The sequence below is a fragment of the Microplitis demolitor genome, chromosome 7, assembly GCF_026212275.2.
Source record: "Microplitis demolitor isolate Queensland-Clemson2020A chromosome 7, iyMicDemo2.1a, whole genome shotgun sequence".
NCBI classification, from domain to species: Eukaryota; Metazoa; Arthropoda; class Insecta; order Hymenoptera; family Braconidae; genus Microplitis; species Microplitis demolitor.
Genome location: NC_068551.1, coordinates 1,692,695 through 1,712,382, shown reverse-complemented (window position 1 = coordinate 1,712,382; position 19,688 = coordinate 1,692,695). Strand labels below are relative to the sequence as shown.

Below are 19,688 nucleotides of genomic sequence, written 5' to 3'. Positions count from 1 at the left end.
AAAAAAATTACAAAAAAACGTCTAATTATTTTAAAAACTTGACATATTTTATTATCAAAGTCAGTAAATGTCTACTCTTGTTAATTTGGTATTCTTTAGTCTGCTTTATATTTAAAAAATTTGAAAAATGACAAGTGGCGCCACCCCAAGCGTTATTTGAAAATGGTTCAGTTAGCGGGCAGAATAACCGCCATTACGCGTCGAGAGAAGAAAGCATCGTGAGGAGTTGTGTTAATAAAAATTAATTATCACATTTATTAAGCTTAAAATTAATTAATTTATGATTAATTAGTTATAAAAAAATTATAGTTACCGGTGGGGATAATAATTTATATAAATTAATACGTAAAAATAATTCAAATCAGTATTTAATGTTTCGTAAATGGGACGGGTTAGGGGGGGGGGGGGTCAAGGTGTCGGTTCGAGTGATGAATATCGTGAGTTCGTAAAATTTAAAAAGTTTTTAAAATATTTCGTGATTCAGAGTAATGAAAATAAATTAAGCAACAATAATTTTTTTGAATTTTATTTAATTAATTGAATTTATCAGTGGGGTGACGCCATTTTTTTTTGGTTATTTCGGAAGTTTGTGATACAAGTTTTAGTGAGTGTTGAAAAAAATGAAGTATTATTTAAAAAGTGATAAAAGTGTGTAAGTTTGTGAAAATACCAAGTGATGTGTGTAGTTGAGTGAGTGAGTAGTGAAAAGTGAAGTGAGTGTTGGAGCTGAAGATGATGGAGTTCCTAAGATATGGACCTGGTACTGGAGCTGGTGGTTTTGTTTTACGTCCACCGAGTAAATAAAAAATTTTATATCTGTACAAAAAAGGAAGATAATTTTTTATAACAAAACTAATCAATCATTTTTTTTTTTTTTTTCAGGAAATATCTAACGTATATTTCTTCGGTTGGTGAGTGAATGATTGCATGTTTTTATTATTTTTTTTTTATTGTGCTGAATATGAATTTTATATATTTTCAAATTTCATTGATAATATTTGGAATTATTCTTGGGAAAAAAATTGAAAGTTCTGTCCTTTCATTGATAATTTAGTTGTCATTCCCACTATCGTTCCCTTTTTGAATTAAATTAAAATTTATGCTTAGAAAAATTAGTTAGACGTCTTAGAAAGTGTCCATAGAGGTTTCGATAGGTTTACATCGAGTATCTTTGTTTTTTAAATTTTTAAAATATCTTATAAGATCAACTGAGTCCGGAAGCGCTGAAACTTTTATCTACTGTTAGATTACGAGACATTTTCAATTAAATTGATCCCAATACATCTAGACTAGTCTATTTCTATTGGCTAATTTTTTTGTCAATGTCTGTCGAGAAGAACTCGTGATTAGTGATCTAGTGTTTATCAAAACGGTGTAGTGTCCAGTTATTTATTTTAGCTCCAGTACCACTTTGGATTACGAGACTCACTGATAAAATCATTTGATAATCAGCTGGGTCGAGAAGCAAGAAGACAATTTCATCATCACTTGGATTACGAGACTCACTGGTCAGTTAATGATCAGCTGAGTCGAGAAGCACTGAAACTTTCATCTTCCGTTGGATTACGAGACACATTTTCAATTAAATTGATCCCAATACAATAGACTAGTTTATTTACATTGACTAAATTTTTTTTTCAAGCTCGAGAATTTGTTATTTCTGATCTAATCATTTCATGATCTTCTGATTACAGTCGAAGTCCAATAACTCGGACAGTTAGTCGGAGGAGCGGGAATTTCGACTTATCAAATGCCACCTCTTTTAAAGAGTAAAATACGCGCATGCGCTCTTACATCATATGAATATATAAATATATATACATACAAATGTATAGCAGGGTAGGAGACAGGATAGCTCGTAGTAGGGGTCAAGATTCAGGGGAAGTCCGAGTTAATGGACGTCGACTGTATTTTTAAAATTTAGCTTCTCAAAACCAATTCGAATTACGAGACTCAGTGATCTTATGGATTTTTAAAAATTTTAAAAATTTTATTATTCTCAGGGCGGGTAAATAAAGTTTAGATCTCTTGTTTTTTTTTATTAAAAAGAAGGCATTTATTTCGTCCGAACTCAAGTATAATTAACGTACAAATGGTATGGATATAGTGATAATAGTAAGTAATTAATAATTAATATTAAATTTAAATTTAAATATAATACGAATGTTCGATTATGCGGATTGTAATTTTTAAATCGGTATTTATAATCATAATAATAATCATAATCATAATTAAATATATTTATATATTCGGTAATTGTACTAATGAGATGTGTTCAGTGGCAGTACATATATATTTTATATATATACATATTTAGTATTTTAGTGTGTCAACATCTACAGTAAATATATATATCTATTGGTTTATTTCATTTTTTAAATATTTATTATATTTTTTATGTTTAAAATTATCAATTTTCTTAATCTTGCTTTACCAACTGTAAATTTACCCTTTCAAAAAAATTTATTTTCCTTCAAATTTAAAAAAATATTTTTAAAGTACAAGTAAATAATTGTGCGCGAAAATAATCAGACTTCAAATTCAAATAAATGACATGAAAATTAGCGGTAATTTTTTTTTATTTAAATGTGCGCACTTTCACTCTCATTACTTTACATTATGTACAAGATATTGACAGTAGTTTTTTTTTTAAATGACAAATTTTTTAATGACAAATAATGAATCGAGTAATCAGTAAATTAAATCATACAAGTAGTTGAGGTCAAGCAAGATTAATAAATTAAAAAAGAAACAGTAATAATTAAATATATCAGTAATAACGATTTGTTCCTTTCATCATCATCTTCATCATCATCATCATTATCATTATCATATTTTTTTTAATCTTCAATGTACATACACAATAGTGATTTCTAATTATCTCTCTTTAATGCCACTGCACACACGCAACTCATGTGTTAACGATAAAACATTTTCTAATAATTTTTTTTTATTTATTTAAATAACGTTTAAAATTTTTTTTTTCATGATTTTTTTATTTAATGCCAGTCTGTAGGAATACTGTCTCTGCTTAAAGTCTACAAATTAACAATTCGATGACATGTTGACTAAAAAGTAATAGTAATAATAATAATAATAACAACAACGAGTTATTTAATGACGAAGTAATGATTTAATGAACAAGGTAGTGTTAATGAATAAAGGCGTGCAATTAGACAACGAGGAAGGGATAATGGAAGATTACGTAGTTCGACGAAACATTTAATAAATGTTATAACCCATGAAAAAAAAATTTTTGCTCATAATTCATTTAGATCTGGATTTCATCACGAAATTGTCATCTGGAAGTTAGCAGACAATTAACAATTGGATTTTTTTTTCAACAGTTCAATTTAAAGAAAAAAAAACTAAAAATATGCACATGTAGGAAATTTTTAAAACTACAAGTGCAATTTTTTCAATTTTTTTTTTTTATAATTTATCGTTTGAAAAAAAAAAAATCGAAAATTATTAGACGTCTGCTAAATTCAGTCTCGTTATTAAACAGATCGTGATACGAATATGACTTTGCTCATTAATTTGCTCAAACTTTTCGTCTAGCAAATCCGTATCAATTATAAAATAAATTAGTTACGTCTTTGAATTGGACGTGGGATGACTGCGATAGAAACTTGACTGAATTTTTACTGAATTGAACATTTTGTCAAATTAATCCTCTAAGGATTTACTGATAAATTTCTTCTATTAATTACTGGATTACGTAAATCAGTTTCGATTGTTAAATAAATTTAGTGGATAAACTTGAGGTCATTTGGATAAAAATTTGACTCATAATTTAGTCATGATAAAAATTGCTGATAAATGTCATATTCGTATCACAATTTGAGTTCCAGATGAAATTTCGATCTAAATAAATTATAAGTAAAAATTTTTTTACATGGGAATTATAATAATAATATACTTTTTTTTATACTAAATATATGATATATATGACATATGATAGACTAGGAAGAGGGTTTTTGGGATAGCGTATACGCGATAAAATAAAATAAAAATAAAATAAATATCACAAATGGTTTTAAAATGACGCGATACAATAGTTCTAAATAAATCAATTAATTAATACAAATTAATTAATAAATAAATAATTGTAAAATGGTGTAACTGATAAACCAGAGTTACAATTCACTTCGTTGCTCTGATTTCCCATCGTATCTGTTTCTTTTTAATAATTTACTTTTTTTTTTTTTTTAAATAATAATAATTATAATTATAATTACACATTCGTACACCATTTATTATGTACTTATACAAATAGTCTTGATTGACTATAATACATATATTTATATTTATTTATATATATATTTATATCTAATCGTTAAATTGACTATTTAATATCTCATTGAGAATTTTACAAATCAGTCGATTGGAGGATGGCTAGATCTGTTGTTTTTTCTTTAAAAACAAAGAATACATTTGACATTCATTTAATTTTTTTTTTTTTAACTATAGCGGTCTTAAGCTTTGTATTTCTCGTGAGATAATTTTTTACTTTATTTAAATCTTAAAATTAATTTTTTTTTCTTTTTTTTTTTTTTTTTAATACATATGTTGTGTCTGATGTACGTTTTTTAATTAACTGGTCTTTCGTTTGTCTCATTTGACGTAAAGAAATACAAATTGTTTATTTTTATTTTATTTTATTGATTAAAAGCCATTGAGACTTGAGTGTAAATTTGTTTGGTTTTTTTTAAATTCAGTAGCAGTCACTAAAGAATTTACACGTTTGTTTATTTCCACACTGAGTCCTACGTGTTTTTTTTTTTTTTTTTTTTTTTAATAAATCTTTAATTCACGATGTGAGCAATGAATCATTTAATTATTTAATAATTAATAATTATTAATTGATAATATAGATATGGCAATAAACCATTGATAAGATTGCGGGGTAAACTAATTATTAATAAATACAATTAATTAATTAATTAATTATTATACATCACGGCGCCATTAACTGTATCAACAGTAATAAATATAATTAGTTTAGTTAAATTTAATTAATTAATTAATACAGTAACTTAAATTGGATATAAAACTTGAGACTTTATTTTTAAAATCTCACATAACACACACGTACGTGATGAGATCGGAGTATTTAGATATTTTTTAAATTAGTTTTATTTATTTTACGTATAAAAAAGACAAAAGTTTAAAACTTTAGTTGCGATTGTTCTTTGGTATTTATTTACTTGTTTTAATATTTTATTATTATTATTTTTAGTTTTATTATTTCCATAAAAATATTTATCGTGAGTTTAAAAAACATGTAAGCCGATATTCACACGACACGTTTATAATTAAATACAATTATAATTATAATTACAAATATTACATACTAAAGATTTATAATTTTAAATATAAACGTGTGTCGTTTTTTAAACGTAATTTAAAAAATTGCTTTTTTAATTATAATTATAATTAAAATAATTAAAATATCAATAATATCAATAAAAAATATCTTTAAATAAATATCAATAAATTATTTTATACAAAAATTTATCTTAATTATTAATATGCACATATAGGAATGAAGTGCTTAAATTAACGCGCACTTAACACACACAATTTCCATGCATCAATGCGTGCAAGTTATTTATTATTATTCATATTTTTTTATTTAAATATAAGTTTTAAATATTATTGCAAAGTTCGTGCTCTCAGGTAGGAACGATGACGGGTTTTATTTTTTTTTACTTCGTTTCTTATATACTTTTTGTCTTAACTTTTACCTTTTTAGTTTAGTTTTGTCTAAACTTTTTTTTACAGTACACTAGGTGTACATAATATTATTTTACCATGGAATTTTACTTTCTAAAAAGTTGTTACGCGATTTACGTATCGGCAAAATCTTCATTACTTTTTTTTTCACTCTTTGGAATTACTTTTTTTTTTTTTTTTGTTTTATTCACAGAAGTTTTTTTTTAGTCACTTAATGAGATCTTGCTGTATTAGCATCACGCACCGAGGCACTGGTGCCTTTAATCAACTTCATTTTATTTATTCTTCTTCCTCACTTTCGTCCGCTGGTCCGTACATGTCCGCAAGCTTATCAAACCTCGGGCCCCAGGCGCCCAGATACTCGTACTCGTGTTGCTCGTCGTCGGTTCCTGGAAATTTATCATGCAGATTATAATATATTATTTAGTGATCATAAATAAACTTTCGGTAATTGTTGTCAGTAAGCGGGATAACTGAATTGCAGATTTAAGTTGCGTGGAATTATTAATCATTAAAGGTTTTGGAAGGATTGAGGGCAAACTTTGTGTTAGTTAATGGTTTCGGTCATTAAGGTGATAAATTATTAGGGCATTAGCTAGTTTATTATGACTTATGACGTATTAATTATGCAGGTGGATTATTATTTACCGGAAGCTAACGATGACAGTGAACCGGCTGTACTTCCACCCCCTTCGTATGCGTAATTTCGTAAATCATCGAATGGTGGAGCGTTTGGATCACTGTCAGCTCGTTTTTTGTGATCTTCTATAAATATTCCGATGTTTGGTTCTGGTCCCATGGCATCTAATTTTAAATAAATTATTATTATCTGCTCCATTTATTTTTTATCATTAAAAATTTTCATCTGGATTTTTTTTAATTATCAAAAAATATCAAAGTCATAAAACCACGTAATTACGAATAACTTACATGGAGCTTTACAAGATAATAATTTTCCTCCCATATCTGGAATAGGGCCTCCAATAGGAATTTGGAGCGGAGTGATATCAAAGGCCGTCATATCGTCTTCTCCGCCTCCTTCATCATCATAATTGATAATATTTTCTCTAACGTCGTCATCTGGTCCTGGATATTTAATGTGCGCCTCCCTTCTTCTGCTAATTACAACGAATACCAAAACTAGAACTGCAATAAAACATAAAGTTAACCATCCGTTTAATTAGATCACCGCTAATTAGACTTATTTTTATGAAAAATAAAAAACCCACCAAGAATTATTAGTACACAGACAAGAATAGCAGCAAGAGCACCTATGCTCAATTTAAGCGTTTGTCCTTCTTGAATAGCTTCGCAATTTTCGCCCCAAAAACCGTCTGGACAAATACACCTGTACCTAAGCCTCGGGTCTTGATTAATACATCTACCCCCGTTCAAACAGGGATAATCAATACACTCGTTCTTATCCATACATCCTTTGCCATCGGGAGATCGTACTTTTCCCTCTCCACATCTAAGATAAAACGATACCATTTTATTTAATTGCCAGTGAATTTTTTAAATCCATTTAAGCCCCAGAGCCTGCATCAGATCTAATGCACAGTACTCTGAGCGGACTATATGCGGGCTCATTAGACCACTCTGTAGTCCGCAGAGCACTCTAATGAGTGGATTAGATTAATTAGTAAAGTAAAAAATGTACTCACGTGCAAGCATGCTCATTCCAAAGATCAATACACTCGAATGGTTCTGGACAAAGTACGTTATTGCAGGGTTTATTAGACGGACACATTCTCTCTAAATTTCTTGCCATTGTTGCCTGTCCCCATTGAGTTCCATTCATTGCCGGTGGTAATGGAAGATGTTTGCCTTCCAATCTTATATCATCCAAACATCCTGAAACAATCATCCCAATTAAAGTAAACAAATTAACTCGAGAAAATTAGCATCCAGTTAATTGTCAATTTATTCAATGAATAATAACTTACCTTTTTGATAATCCGCATATACTTCAAAGGTCCTTACACCCGTGTACTCAGCTTTTCCACCGGCGTAAACACCCTCTTGTTTGTCAACCAGCAGCCACTGATGACCCTCGAATGAGAATGTCTCATTGAACCGTCGACCTTCGCCTCCGTCTAATTCCAACGTCGCAGCAGATCCATATCTCGATACCCTCACTGTGTGCCACTGACCGTCGTCAACGGTGATAGCGCTTAGCCAAATGTCTCTCTCTTCAATCCTCAGACTATTTAAATTGTATCGAAATTGCAATCTGCTGCCTTTGATCTCCAGTATCGCGTATTCTCTGTTATGCTGATCGCTTACTCTAAAGAGTTCCCCGTCGTTTTCTCGTGTTCGGAAGCGTAATTGTATCTGCGTTGAGTATTTATCTGGCTCGAATGACAGCGCGTACTTAACATAACTCTGCTGTTTGAAAGTTGTTGGAATGGTTTGTGTCATGCAACCGGGGCCAGTCCACCCGGGATTACATTGGCATCTAGCTTCCGTGAAACTGCCGACGCAGGTACCGTGTTCCCAGCATCTGAATGTTGATTCCTGGTTATTACAAATTTCCTCTGTCTGCGGGCAACCAGCGACGCTGTGTCGTGACAGCCCTGGATGTGCTAGATCATAAAGTTTGCTGTTGTGGAACAAATTTCTTATGCATCCCTCGAAGCCTTTGCCCAGCGGACGTGTCTTCCATTTGTACTGAGTCGGGTCAAAGTGCTCGACATACAATCCCCCAAGTTGCAGAGGTGCATTAACATTTAGGTACTCATTAAATGGTGGAACTGCTCCCGTAGCTTGACAGGATGCGCCATTAAGCGTCGGTGGGGTTCCGTCTTCTTGCTCAGATATTTCAGCGGACTTACAAAAGTCCACGATCAATTTAACTGTTTCGGTTGTCCAGAAGATATCAAGCCGGTGCCACTCGCCGTCATCCAACGGTCGCTTTGTTTTTACACGTAACTCAAGTGTGCCCGAGCCGAAATCGATCAATAGTCTCGGTATACCGCGCTCGAGTTCCACGGAAATAAAATCTACATAAGTAAAAAAATAAGTTTTATAAATAAATGAAATTTAATAGTTTAAATAAAGTTATTTTTTGTTTCTACTCTTTGCAAGAAATGGACGGGTAATTTTATTTTTTTAGTTTTAATAGTTTGAGACAACGGGATATCTCAATTGAAATGTAAATATTGATGTGATGTTATATTCATGAAGAAGATGAAGGGAACTCGGAAAACTAAATTATCGCAAACGAAAGTTTGTTAACTTACCGGAAACCATAACTTCGTCGGATTCTGGTGGCACAATGGGACCATTGTAGAGTAACAAACCGTCAGCTTTTCGTGTGATAAACTCAAAACTAAGGTGACTATTGTCACACATTTCTAATGCTGGATACCAAGCCCACCCGTTGCCACGGAAACTCCGAGCTGTTTGCTGACATCTAGGTCCATTGTATCCTCCTGGACATTGACATCTAATAGCAAACATAATGTACCCCCATTATTACTATATCTTCCACAACTTTTACTGCATTATACATAAAATTATTGTAAATTAATTGAAATATTTAAAATTTCGAATTGATCTATCAAGTCCTTTGCCGATAAATTTAGTATTCATAGAGCGTTTAATTTATCATTAATAAATAGATTTATAAATTCAACTCACGTTAATCCGTATCTGCCCTCTATGCAGCGGCCGCCATTGTAGCAAGGGCTATTTCGACACGACTCGCTGGTGCTAAAGTTTCTCGCACCACAAGTGCACTGGGCAATAACGTCAACCCTCACGCCGACCAGTGCGGTTTTATTAGCATTCACCATGTACGGTTGATTATTAATGTCAAGAATATTTGTACAACTGCCCTCGCAAATTTCGTTCTCATAGAAACACTCGTCAATACCAACCATGGTAATATTTATCCCGACTTCTTTTTCAATTTCTTCACGGTGCATCAGAACTATTCCATTTAAGCGAACTGCTTTGTAGTAGGGCGAGCCATGAGCAGCGAATCTGACGTCTGTTAATGGGGGATATTTTCTTCTCTGCTGCACGCTGAACACATCGACATTTTCCCTCTCGGTATCGAGCAGCAACGCCAATTTATCTTTAAATAAATCCGCTTTGCTGCGCGTTAACCTTTGATTTTTGTAATCCCATACGCGAATGAAATCTTCGTCGGATATTCCGGATATACGTACTGACCCGGAATTCATTACTGCCTCATGTGGTATTGTCTTTACAGTGACAGTTACGTTTGCCGGAATATCAGTCTGTGTGTGTTTACGATCGTAAACTTTGAAACGTAAATGATACTTTCCATCGTGAGTGCCGGATTTCATAGATATCATCCCTGAATCTTCGTCCAACTTGAACTGAGCGTGCTCTAAACCTTCCCAATAAAATTTCTTGTCCGGTAAATCCCAGTCGTCGAGATCGTAAACATAAACTCGACCTATTTCAGTATCCGGTGATTGTCCCTAAAAAAAAAATAAAACAATTTTAAATGTTGTTGGATTTTTTTTGAGTCAAAAAAATAAACACGTACTGCATAGTTGTATGCAAATATATCTTTGGATCCAGGCTGCATTTTGTTATCATTAACATCGCCAATTACAACAGTCAAGGTACTTGTTCCAGCCATAAGCGGAGTTCCGGAATCCTTAATTATTATGGGAATTAGATATTCCTTTTGTTGTTCGCGATCAAATGAACGTAGCGATGATACTATTGCCATACCATCACCATTAGCACCCTCTGTGTTATCAAATAGAATAAATTAATACAACACTTAGTCATTATTGTTTTAATTGTGATTAAAATTAAAGGATTATCATTATCACTAACTGTTATCGCTCTCGACTTTGAAGCTCGCGCGAATAATGTCGTCAGCATTCGGGTCCATGCGGAATGTAAAAGGCGGCCCGTTGCTTTTTGATCTGTCATCGTCATCAGTCGCCAAAATTTCAATTACTTTTCGGGGTGTCGCGTATTCAGGCAAAACTGGACGATAATCTTTCAAGAACGTCGGCGGGTTATCATTTATGTCTTGGACGATAACCGTCAGCGTCGCAGTAGCAGTTTTCGGTGGTATTCCGTCATCGATCGCTAAAATTTTCACCTAGAAATGAAACGATAAATGTCACATTAATAAAATTTAAGTGTACTTTTTTCCAAGTATCTAGAGTTATAAATTTTCAATTTACTTGATGCCGTGGGGTTTCCTCCCTATCAAGACTCCGCTGAATTGTGACAGTGCCATTTTCATTTATATGAAATTGCCTTTTGCGATCAGAGCTACGATCAATCGCATAGGAAACCTTACTAGTACCACCTTGATCAGGATCCGTCGCTTTAAAGGTTTCCAAACTATTTCCAACACTCGCGTCCTCCAGTACCGTAGTTTCGATGTTTGATTTATCGAATTGGGGTTTATTGTCATTAATATCCCGTAGTTTCACTACAACCCATGAATATGCTACGTGATATTTATCATTGTCGTTATCCTCTCCCTATCAGACAATAATTTATTATTATTTATTTATTCTCAGCATCAATAATTCATGAGAACACCAAAGTACCTTATCATTGACTTGGATTTTAAACCTAAATCCGTTACTTTGTAGCTGGTTCTCAAAGTCTAATGGCTGGACTATTTTTAATGAACCAGTGCCGTCATTGTTACGAACCATCGTGAATTTATCAGCACCAAAGCCACTGTCATCAAGCACCTAAAGGATTTTAAAGAGTTTTAATTTAAGTACAAAGAAATAATGAACTTTGCGTATAAATGCATAAAGTCTGCAGAAGGCTGATACGTTATTCTGTTAGTCATTGACCATCAGTGAGATTCAAAGTGAAAACGAAAATGAATGGGGATGTGGTGAAGAATGAGTGGAGGTACGAGTACAGGGAGAGCTAAAAGAGACAACGTGACGACAGTAAAAGAAAATTTAACCACTTCAAAGTAGCTTGTATCTTGTAAGCACTATATCAGTAGGTAGTACAAAGTCTACATGTGTGCAGTGAAGCTTTTAGAAATCCCCGAACGTTTAAAGTCATTTCTCTAAACGTCTGGTGGTTTCTCTTTTCCGGTAAATAGTTACCTTGTATTGGAACTTGTTGGTTTCATCGTCGTCATGAACAGTGACAGTGAGAATCGGCATTTCCGGGAGGTTTGTACCATCTGTTTCATCCACTTCAGTGAACCACTCGTCTTTAGTGAATTGCGGAGGCATGTCATTTATGTCTTTTACTCGTATTGAGGCCGTACCCGTCCCTATTTCATGAAACCAAAGAAATTATGTATCGCAGTTTCATTTAAATATAATTTATTATTTTTTTTTATTCTCCATCCGAGTACATAAAAGTAAATGAGATAAAAAAAGTATATATATTTTTATATTGTAGATTGTAGATACCTTTTAACGAGCCTCCATCCACCGCGACTATTTGTATCGAATAATCTGGCGTGCGCTCTCTATCTAAACAACAAACAGCGGTCTTGATAACGCCGGTATCTGGTTCAATTTCAAATATCGGCGAACCAGTTTCTTCTTCGATAACGTTTTTCTCAATGGAATATATTAATTTTGCATTTGTTCCCTCGCTGGGATCGTCGTAATCGACCGCCGTCATTGTCATCACCAACATTCCTTAATTATAATTATTTTTAATTTAGAAAAACTATTAAATATATAAGAAAATTTTATGCCCTCTTCGACTTTTTAAAAATATTCAATGATTTTCAATTTTAATGACCATATTTAAATTTTGATATTTAATTTTAAAGAAGTTTAAGCATTAATTGAAAAAAGGAGAACTCAGTTACAATTTTTCCGGGGCATAGATTTTTAAAAAAATTGCTACAGTTGACATCAATAAGGAGTTTAACGAAATTTGAAAAATAAATTTCAGTAGAATCTTCACGTCAATTTTAAAATTAGAATTGTCTTGTAAAGTTATTTTTTTGACCAGGACTAGTATTCTAATAATCTTTTCATGACGGGAGTATGCATAATAAATTTATAAATAAAATCACCTGCTGTTCCATTTTCCGTGACATTACCATGGTAGACGCCTTGTGGGAATATCGGCGCATTATCATTTATGTCTTTTAGATTAACCTGAACATCCGCGTACCCGACAAGACCCTCTCCACCCTCGTCTTGAGCAAATACTGTAAATCGCCACTGGGGTCTTCCGTTTGGCTGATCGCGATCTAACGGCTGATAATTCAATTCCATTATTTTTATTCTCACAGAGATAACATTTTAGTATGTATTAAAAATATATATTACTTGGAGAGAATAATATTACTGTAAAAAACTTATCTTAAAATTATAATAACAAATTTATACATTTTTTGTTTACCTTCAATACATAAATTTCACCGGTTGTTCGATTTATATCGAACTTGCTGTTCGCTGGGTTGTTAGGATCGATTCCTTGACCCGTTAGAAAGTAAACAATATTCTGAGGCCTGTCTTTATCACCGTCAGTTGCCATTACCTTTGAAAAAAAAATTTTAATGATGAAAAAAAAAAATAGTCGATTTTAATTTTAAAAATAATTGAGGCTAAAAATACCTGAAGAACTCGCTTTGGTAAATTTCTATCGTCTTCCTCAGTGATTTGAGTTCTATAAGTAGGTCTCTCAAACACTGGGGGATTATCATTAACATCTTTAACATGAATTACAACAGTCGTGTAATTCTCGCGCAGATTATCCGACGCCGTTAGTTTAAGTTCGTACTAAAGTGATGAAAAAAGAAATGAAATTAATTAATAAATTAAAATTAAATTATATTAAAAGGCCGTGTTCAAAGCAAGTAAAATAAATGTAAACACGAGTTAAATTGAAGCAGAGTATTTTGATGCACAACTCAGTGGGTTCTAACTGTTATTGACATTCCCGTCTATGTATTTACGGTTTAGTGAATTATGCTCAAGACTCTAGGAGTAGGTGTTGTAGCTCAACATGTACTAGAGTATAGCATTACTTACCCTCTTCCTCGTTTCGTAATCCAATGCTCCAGCGACATAAATGGCCCCAGTCATGTTCTTCACGGCAAATGCACCCCCTATGTTACCGCTCGTAATCTCGTATCGAATACGCGAGGCTAAATTTATTTTCATTTTTATTCAATTATTATGTTAATTATAATTAATATTCACTATTTTATCCATTTTCTTACTCGTCGCGTAATTTATTAAATTTAATTAACTTTTTTTTTCAATCGATACCTTTGTGGTTGAAAACTAAATTTTTTATTCATGATATTTAAATGAGTAATTTGGAAAAAAAAAAAAAATGGAGAAAATGGAGAAAAATAAATTTTTAAAAAATGTAAAAGTGATTTAGGACCAGCATTTTTGCATTAATTTAAAAATAACAATTAATGGTATGAATTTTTTGATATTACGCCGAAAATATTGGTCGTATGAAAAAGTTTTTCAAATAAAAGTTGTTCAAAATTTAATTTTACAAAAAAAATGTCTCTTATCATTTTTTCTTAGGACTGATAAGAAAGCCGTAATTTCAAAATTAAGATTTTCATAATTAACAAAAATTTGAATCATTCATTATGAATCATAATTTTGGAATAACAGTGAAAATATTGGTCGTATGAGAAAATCATAAGAGACATCTTTTTTAGAAAATTAAATTTCCTACAACTTTTGTTTGAAAAACTTTTTCATCCGACCAATATTTTCGTCGCAATATCAAATATTTAAACCATAGATTTAGAACTCAATCAAAAATCCTTAGTGACAATTTTTTTTTCTTTTTCATCTTAACTTTTCGAGTATTGATAAAAAAAATAATTAAATTTAATAAAATAGAGCCAGAGTCATAATTAAAATTTCCAAGTTATCTTAAATTTTTTGTCAAAAAAAATGAAATAATTAATAGAAATATTTACACTCATCGTGATCCTTGGCGGTAACAGTGAGTACTGTATGTTGTATATCTTCATTTTCGTCTACTTCAGCCTCGTAGAGGCTCTTATCAAAGTAAGGCGGATTATCGTTCTTGTCAGCGATGCCAATTCTAATAAATTTCGTCACTGCAAACAAAAAAAAACACATTTAATAAATCACATTATTTAGTAAAATTCAAAGTACTCCAAAGTTTATTTAAGCAGGATAACTTGATAAAAATCTCAAGTTTAAATTAAAAACTTATCGGGAATACCGAACAAGAAGGTTCGTTAAGCCATATTATAAGTTACCTACAAGTTTTCTGATAATTAACGTTATAGTAAACGACATCACAGTACGTATGTTATTGCAATCAAGCCGATCTATTTTCCGAGATACGTCTCATGTAAATTGGGTAGACAGGTTTTAATAACAATAATAATAATAGTGAGTTAATAATTGATAATACGAAATGGCGAATTGAATGTGCGATGTAGATTTGATAGAACTGAGTGGTTTGTCCGCGATTGCAATTAACGATCACGAGTAGGTAATTGAGATGCAAGTGTCTTGGGAGCCGATTTCAATTCCCGGTGGTCTATACAAATACGCAACAATGTTTTGCTGTATAATAGTTGCGCCAGTCGTGTTTCTGCATGATGCTCAGGTATATTGTATTAGATTAGGAATTCGCTTTAAACCCCGATAATTCAAATTCCATTTAATTGTAATCACTAAATTTAGTCTTACATGTAATTAACTTAAATGTTAATTTCACAATCCAAGACTAATTAAAGCCAATTAAATTTAAATGTTAACGTAATTTATATAATTATAACAATATAATATTCTGAGGGCGAAATTAAACGTCGGAACTCAGATTATTATGAGCGATAGATAATTAAGGTTTTGTTTTTACTTTTAATTTAAAAATGAATCTTAAATTAACCGATAGAATGGACTTTTAATTTTTTCTTTTGTTTTGAGTTGAGATCCGCGATGAGAAATAGCCGCGAGATAATCAAACAGACAAGTCAGCAATTTATTTTTCCAGATGAAAAATAAAATAGAAAAAAAAATGAATTAATGAATGGAGAAGTAAAATCGAGATAAGGAAAAATTACTGAGAAAACTGATGATGGATCCTTCAAGTAGTTTTTTATTTTCTGTTTATGTTGATGGTAATCGTTATCGTTTTCATTCTCTTATAAAAACTTTTTATTGACATTAACAGCTGGATATATTTTATGTTATACCAGTATTATATAGTATATATATATTTATTATTATACTTAATTTTTTTCCTACAGTTACTTTGACTTTTTTATTATCATCATCCACGTTAATTCTTTTTGTTTGCTTTTTATTTTATTATTTTTTATTACTCGAGTATGATAAAGAGATGGCAGTTTCAAAAGAACAAAGTGATTAAGCATTAATGAGAAAAGTTAAATGTTTAACGAATATCTGAGTTTTTAATTTTTTCTAAAAAGTATTTACATTTACATTTTCATTTTCATTTATTTATATTCTCATATTTATGTGGATTATGTATGAGGGTGTAAAAAAGGGAGGAAAAATTTTAAATTACAATTTTTTTTTTTTAACTTGGAATTACTACGGAATTAAATGTTGATTCTTATTAATGTAAAATAAAATAAAAGATTTTTTTTTATTTAAAATTTTTGTTGCATAAAAATATATAAAAAGTGACTTTGATAGATAGTTATATTCAGTGAGGAGAAAAATAAAAAAATAAAGAGACTAAAAAAAGAATTTGATGCAATGGCGTGGATGATGTGACAATAGAATTGAAAAGAACGAGAAACGTATACTCTCAAGGGTTTCTATTGTCTTTTAGTGATATTTTTTTATTTATTTTTTTTTTACCGTAGCTGAGAAGTAATGCAGAAAATTAAATCGAGTCATTCTATTTAGTGTAACAACTGAGTTTTCCACCGAGAAATATTACTTTTGTAACCGCTAAAATATTTAAAATATCATTTTTTCTGCATAAAATGCATTTTATTACTTTCGCCGACGTACAATCGGTGGAAATTTTTAAGACGTCGCTATAAAATATCCAGGGTATGAAAAAAAAATTAATTAAGTGATTTTTCCGGGTGAATTTTTCCACGAAAAATTTATTTTATTAAATGCATTTTTGTGTAAAAAAATTGTTAGTAATTTTTTGAATTAAAGGATCTAGGGTTTGATTTTTCTTACACTTTGTTTGGAAGTTTTAAAATAAAAATCGCGCGAAAAGTTTAATCCAATAATTTTCATTATCGTGACACTGTAAACAACCTTTATACATTCTTTTATATCCTCTTCTCTTGGAACTTTTATATACAAGTTTAAGTTTAAACTTTCCCTCGCTCTCTTTCTCTCGTTACAAAGTGATAAAATTTACGATAGACGTTAAAACTCTCTTTTAGTTGCAACATCCTCGCGTCTGCTACTTTATCCCATTGTAGTATTATTTTCTCAAACATAAATTATTGCTCGGAACTTAAATTTCCTTTAAATACAAAGATAACACTTTGAAATAAAGATAAAAATAATCCAACATTGTATTTTACAACAACAAATTTTTTATACCATAGATCTTTAGCAGATGTCTAATAAATTTTATGCATCAATAAATAGCCTCCGGTATTTCAGAGCCTTTGGGTCAATATACTGACCATTTTACGCTATTCATTTCTGCAAGACTGGAGACAGGAGCAGAGAATGCTCTATCAGCATTGGCCCAGAGTGAAAGAGCAAAATAAAAAATAACCTGACTCGAGTTTTGTCCAAGAAGAAATAAAGAAATAAAGAAAAAGAGTGAACCGAACGAAGGAACAAACTCGTAAACAAGGAAAATGTGTTTTCTTCGTTTCGCGCCTTGGAATGGCGACAGCCAAAGTCTCGACGGCTGGACCCGTGAGCACGATAGAGACCCACCACCAAGCTAAAGGGGTGAACAAAGTTATGGGGAGGGAGTAAAGATGAAGGGGTTGGAAATAATGTCGGTAGTGGTGGGCGGTGAAGGTATAGGTATAGAGCGTGTTACTGGGGCACGGGGTAAGAAATCGATCAAGCTCCCCACTTTTGTCCAACATTCGTCCACCTCTGCTCTCTCCAACTTTAAACTATACTACATATAGGTACACGTATAAAGAGGTTTAGAAGTTAGTATGAGCGCGGGTATGGGCATGGGTATGGGTAAAGATATGGGGTGAGAACGCGTGGAAATTCGTATCTTGGCCGCGCCCTGTACTACAGCACACCCGATTGCTTATTCTCTATTCCAAAATCTCGAAAACAGACTTGCGCTTGTATTATACGAAAACTCCACCTAAAAAGGTACTCTGCAATATACACAAGTAGATAGCTACTAGACTAGAAATTGTCGGATAGCTTTGGCTATATCTATCTTCTATAGAAGGGTTCTGCACAGCGGCACGGTATATGGGTTTCCTCGAGCACTATATATATATATACATATATTTTATGGCTCTTTGTCTTGAACATTCCTGTAAGTGTGTGTTGTATGGATGTGGATGCGGTGTGTATAGCACGAATACCCACACACTCATACAGTACTCGAAATTCTCAGTACTCGTTGGGCCATTTCAACAATTAACTGCCAACTGCCGACCTCCGTGTTACCCTGTGATTCAAACTCTATTTCCGGAGATTAGTTCATGAGTTATGTCATGATCAATTTGATAATTAATTGCCGTTGTCCGGGGGCATTTATTTTCGACAATGAGACGTATGTTTATACATATGTTCAATACATATCTATAAAAATATCACGTTACTAATTCCTAAAAAATTTATATTTTTGGTCCAAAAAATTTTTACTTGGGGTAAGAAATTTTTTTTTAATTCGTAATATGAAATTTTAAATTTATAGACAAACAGAAAAAATATTTCGATTTAAAATTTTAAATTTTAAATTAAAACTTTTAAACCAGAATTTTTTTATTATTAAATCAATATTTTTATTGCAACAATTGAGTTTTAATGAGGACGTATTGATTGGGTACTTGAATATTCAAATATAACTCCAATATTAATTTTTTTTACGGTCGAAAGCTCATTAATTAGCGATTTAAATATATATTTTATCGTTGGGAAAAAAAGGCATCTGATGGAGTGATTCAGTTGCAAATTAATTCCAGGGATATTTTAATTTAGTATATGAATTATTTATCAGTCAATATATATTTATTTAAAATATAAATAAACAAACCATCATGAAACTTTAATGGGTAATTCCGCTTTTTTTTTTTTTTATATATAATAAATATAAACAAATTTATCTAGGTCTTAACGTCTTAACGAGCTTAGTTTATAATTTATGACCGGAATTAAAAATTTAAAATGGACTTTAAAATTTAAAAATCACATAAAGTTGTTACTATTACGCTGATAGAGTTTATTTTTTATCGGACATGTCGCGATTGTTTGCTTACGTACTTTGTTTATGTTAAAATCAAACTTGACGTGTTTGTATAGAGATTTGTAGATGGAGATATGATAGACTAAATTGGAATGCATCCAAAATTTGCGTAATGAGTTGCAGGAGGTGCCAGCAAGTCTGATAGTTATTCTGTTGATTTTGTGTGTGTGTTGATGGCAAAATCAATCCCCTATAGAATATCTAAATTTGTATTTATATACACACACATATATATATATTTCTGTTACATTGGAAAATTTTCGTAACAACAGTGACAGCTGAATGCAAAAAAAAAAAAAAAATAATGACAAAAAAAGCAATATTTCAAAAATTTAGCATAGCAATGGCTCATTTCGAAGCTCTTTAACCCTGAGGGCAATGTCACACAGCTATTCTACTTAATATCGATCACACTTTTATATTTGTCAACCTCTACTGATGCTTTTCTATGGATCTCTATCATCATCTATCCTCTTCTTTTTACCCCAAGTCTAGTCATTGTCAACATTAATCACGCTCGATTCTACGCCCGAGCGATCCCACGAAAAGGCACTTTTTTTTTACAAACCGTTTTTTTCGTTTTTTTAATCTTTATT

At 31.6% G+C, this 19,688-nt stretch overlaps 1 protein-coding gene across 2 annotated transcripts in view; it reads right to left on the bottom strand.

Annotated features, from left to right (window-relative positions):
* Positions 1-5,903: 5,903 nt before the first annotated feature.
* LOC103570949 (neural-cadherin) overlaps positions 5,904-19,688 on the bottom strand; it is a 71,372-nt gene continuing 57,587 nt past the window's right edge. For both annotated transcript variants that reach the window (XM_008548866.2, XM_014442483.1), the window contains 19 exons: positions 14,639-14,782; positions 13,719-13,834; positions 13,302-13,466; positions 13,087-13,224; positions 12,755-12,941; positions 12,135-12,368; positions 11,820-11,992; positions 11,295-11,444; positions 10,920-11,225; positions 10,561-10,834; positions 10,262-10,470; positions 9,382-10,193; positions 8,982-9,187; positions 7,686-8,741; positions 7,404-7,593; positions 6,969-7,210; positions 6,670-6,885; positions 6,388-6,543; positions 5,904-6,128 (listed from right to left, as the gene is read on the bottom strand). In XM_008548866.2, the coding sequence (XP_008547088.1) occupies positions 6,019-6,128; positions 6,388-6,543; positions 6,670-6,885; positions 6,969-7,210; positions 7,404-7,593; positions 7,686-8,741; positions 8,982-9,187; positions 9,382-10,193; positions 10,262-10,470; positions 10,561-10,834; positions 10,920-11,225; positions 11,295-11,444; positions 11,820-11,992; positions 12,135-12,368; positions 12,755-12,941; positions 13,087-13,224; positions 13,302-13,466; positions 13,719-13,834; positions 14,639-14,782 (5,084 nt within the window). In that variant the 3' untranslated portion in view covers positions 5,904-6,018. The remainder of the gene's footprint in view (positions 6,129-6,387; positions 6,544-6,669; positions 6,886-6,968; positions 7,211-7,403; positions 7,594-7,685; positions 8,742-8,981; positions 9,188-9,381; positions 10,194-10,261; positions 10,471-10,560; positions 10,835-10,919; positions 11,226-11,294; positions 11,445-11,819; positions 11,993-12,134; positions 12,369-12,754; positions 12,942-13,086; positions 13,225-13,301; positions 13,467-13,718; positions 13,835-14,638; positions 14,783-19,688) is intronic.